At 40.1% G+C, this 3,718-nt stretch overlaps 1 protein-coding gene across 1 annotated transcript in view; it reads left to right on the top strand.

The window, feature by feature from the left end:
* ERCC6L2 (excision repair cross-complementation group 6 like 2) overlaps positions 1-3,718 on the top strand; it is a 124,945-nt gene that overhangs the window by 4,716 nt on the left and 116,511 nt on the right. The window contains exon 2 of the mRNA XM_015564247.1: positions 1,607-2,043. Within this exon, the coding sequence (XP_015419733.1) occupies positions 1,607-2,043 (437 nt within the window). The remainder of the gene's footprint in view (positions 1-1,606; positions 2,044-3,718) is intronic.

Below are 3,718 nucleotides of genomic sequence, written 5' to 3'. Positions count from 1 at the left end.
TGAGGGGGGAGCTCCCCAACCCCCCTGATGGGCCCTGCTCTGTGCGTGACAGGGGGCAGCGCCCCAACCCCCTGATTGGCCCTGCTCTGTGCGTGACGGTACGGAGCTCAACCTCCTGATGGGTCCTACTCTGTGCGTGACAGGGGGTGGTGCTGCAACATCCCCATCGACCCTGCCTTGTGTGTGACAGAGGGCGGTGCCCCAACCCTCCAATCGGCCCTACCCTGAGCGTGACTGAGGGTAGCATCGCAACCTCCCGATCCGCCCTGCTCTGTGTATGACAGGGTCAGCGCCCCAACTCCCCAAGCAGCCCTGCTCTGAGCCGGACCAGGGGCTGCACCTAGGGATTGGGCCTGCCCTCTGCCACCTGGAGCAGGCCTAAGCCAGCAGGTCGTTATCTCCCAAGGGGTCCCAGAATGCGAGAGGGCTCAGGCCCGGCTGAGGGACTCTTCCTCCCCCCCCCCCTGCCCCGCGTGCAAAAATTTTTGTGCACCGGGCCTCTAGTTAAAATTATAAATGTCATCAAAACCTAACTTGAAATCATTAAGAAGACCTAGAAAACTAGCAGTGGTCTTCCAATCTCACTGAGAAATGTGTGAGAAAAGTAATTCCTACTGTTCTTACCATTGTAGCCAAATAATTCCTCTGTGGTTCTTGCTATAAGAAATTTCATTTGTAGAATTATTTTTGCTTAATTTCCTCTGTTTGGTACTTTTTAATTGTACCAATAGTATACTCTATAGAGACTCCTCTCCCCAATCATAGTGCTATATTTTCTGAATAGAAAATAAAACAGCTCTACAGTTAAGTACAGAATAAATTCATGTATATAGAGTTCAGACTTTCCAAAAAATAATAGAATCTTAGCAAAAAGAGATCGTAGAATTTATCTGTCTTTTAATACTTTTAACTCTTCAAAACCTAGAAGGGAAAAAACCTTGACAAAGCTGGTACACATCACTGAATTGGGAGTTCTCTTGGTTAGTTGTATGCATACACATAAAACAACAATGAAGCAGCAGTATTGACAATGAGAAGAAACAGCTGTCTCCAGAGAAGGAAGGTGGAGTAACTATGAAAAAGAAGATAGAAGAATTACAAAAGCATTGCTGTCCAGAGGATTTTAGCTTACTCCTTACTAAGTCCTATTCTCTATTACTCTACCATATCATGAATAATATATTTGATGTTAATGAGTCATCATGGATATTTAGATCAGTGGTTCTCAGCCCTGGCTGTGGAGCAGAATCAACTTTTGAATTCAACAATGACCATCAAACAAAGTAATAAACTGGATGCCCATGGCCTATATCCATCGAATCAGAATCGACAGGGGTAATGTCCAAGCATGTTTGAGGAGATTATGATGCAACCAGGCTGAGAACGACTGAAAATAGACTATGTACCCTTTATTCTCCTTTATATAGAACATCTGATGATATATTTAAGGAAAATATTTATACATGTTATATGTTTAATTTATCTTGTTTCAGTTATTTAGAAAGAGTATTTATGTGAGGTATTTTTTTCTCATAGTAGTGGATAAATGAGGTGGTACTTTTATAAGCTAGATTTGGAAACTTTATTTTCTTCTTTATTATTACAGACATATGGCACCCAGGAGAAAGATGTCTTGTCCCTTCTCCAGATAATGAAAAACTTTGTGAAGCAAGTGTAAAATCTATCATCGTGGATGAAAATGGGAAGTCATTTGCAGTCATCTTATATTCAGATCTTCAAGAAAGGAAAGTACCTCTTAAAAGACTTCAAGAAGTAAAATCTGTTAAAGATTGCTCCAGGAATTTCATATTTGATGATGAAGATTTAGAAAAACCTTATTTTCCAGACCGAAAATTTCCGTCATCTGCTGTTGCTTTTCAGTTATCTGAAGATGGAGATTCCATTCCTTACACTATTAATAGGTATTTGAGAGACTATCAGAGGGAAGGAGCCCAGTTTCTTTATGGACACTTCATCCAAGGAAGAGGGTGTATTCTTGGTGATGATATGGGACTTGGAAAAACAGTACAGGTAATTACTTTAATTACTTTATAATTCATCTTCCATAAAGTCATTTTATTATAAATACGAGTAGATATGCCATATGGAAATCTCTTGTTTTTACTCTCAGTTCTTACGATAGCTAGTGTGCGTATGTGTCACCCACCTGGCAGTAAAATCCGTAAAGTTAAGGGCAGCGCCTGAGTCATTATTTCATCCTCAGAACTTACTTAGTAGTACTTAGCATTTATGAAGTATATTATTCAAAATCATGTTTTGGCTTGATTTTACCTGTGGTAATACTAGTAGTAAGATATCAATTGTATTAGTTTAACTTTCTTAGTAATACTTGATGGAAGGAAAGTGGTCTGATATTTATTGAGCTGGGTAGCATTGTTAAATTGATCCTTACAGGCCTTTTGTGCCCATTGCATCAGAAGTTGCCTAGCCTGGGATCCCTGGGCCACTAGGAGTTCTATTGGTAGACATTTCCCTAAAATGTGTGCTGGAATTTACATGTTCTATACATGCTTTTCTGCTGAGAGGATCTATATTATCTATTGCTGCAAAACAAATTACACCAAAATTCGGTAGCTTAAAAACGATGCACATTTATCCTATTGTAGTTTTTGTGGGTCACAAATTCAGGTACAGTTTAGCTGGGTCATCTGTCTCTGTCTCTCGCGATGCTGCAGTCCCCCCTTGGAGTAGGGAGCACCCACTTCCTGGAATAAATGAATTTGCTTTCTCAGAACAGGTGGCAAGAATAAAGAATGCCTTTCAGAAACTACTGTCTGTGACTAAGATATATAGATAGATACTAGAGATAAATAAACCATAAAGCCCTTTTGTAACTCTCTACATACACTTTTACTGCTTTTGCCCACGCTAGAATGTTCTTTCTCACACTTCTTTGACTAGGCAATGCTTGTTCATCTTCCAAATCAGAAAGGTGAGGGTGCAGCAAAAAGTGACCTGCAGTTTGGGAACCCCACCTTAAAACCATTTAAGTACAGTGCAAATTCTTCTGCAAGTTTTAGGCTCAAGTTTAGTTTTCATCTGTGAAGCCCATGTTACAAAGAAATTCCCTGTATTTTATACTTCATAAAGTGATTTCACTATATGATTTTATGTTACCTGACACACTGAAATCATTGGAAGGCTCTGAGTTGTATTATATGCTGTGAAAGTCTTTGAGAGTTCATCTCCTGAAGATTAGGAAGTAGTTTCTGTACTAATTTTAATTCTTAGCTGGATTGTCCGATCCTTGGGGACCTAGTTCTCTGGTTCTCGTAATTCAGAGAATAATTTCTACATAAATAGGAAGTTTGGGAGACCCATATAAGATAGAGTCTAGAGATATAATGACTATACACTGAGTGGCCAGATTATTATGACCACCTGACATTTGTAGGCAAATTAGCTATAATTTCATGCTGAAGCTGCTAGAAGGCCAGACTATTATAAATAGGGAAGCAGGTTGTTTACCATGACAGTAGAAGTGATTTTTTTCTGAAGATATGGGTAACAACGCCGATTTAACAGCCTTTGAACGTGGCATGATTGTTGGCGCTCGGAGCCATGGAGTGAGTATCAGCAAAACAGCCGAAGGCCTGGTCAAACACCTTTGCTGCCTGCAGTTACCAAGATAAAACGTCTCCAATTCGCACAGGAACACAAGGATTGGACAGTCGAGCATTGGAAAAAAGTCAAGTGG

The sequence above is a fragment of the Myotis davidii genome, unplaced genomic scaffold (genome assembly GCF_000327345.1).
Source record: "Myotis davidii unplaced genomic scaffold, ASM32734v1 scaffold190, whole genome shotgun sequence".
Lineage (NCBI taxonomy): Eukaryota > Metazoa > Chordata > Mammalia > Chiroptera > Vespertilionidae > Myotis > Myotis davidii.
Note: the sequence above shows the minus strand (reverse complement) of the source record. Positions and strands in the feature narration are given on the sequence as shown.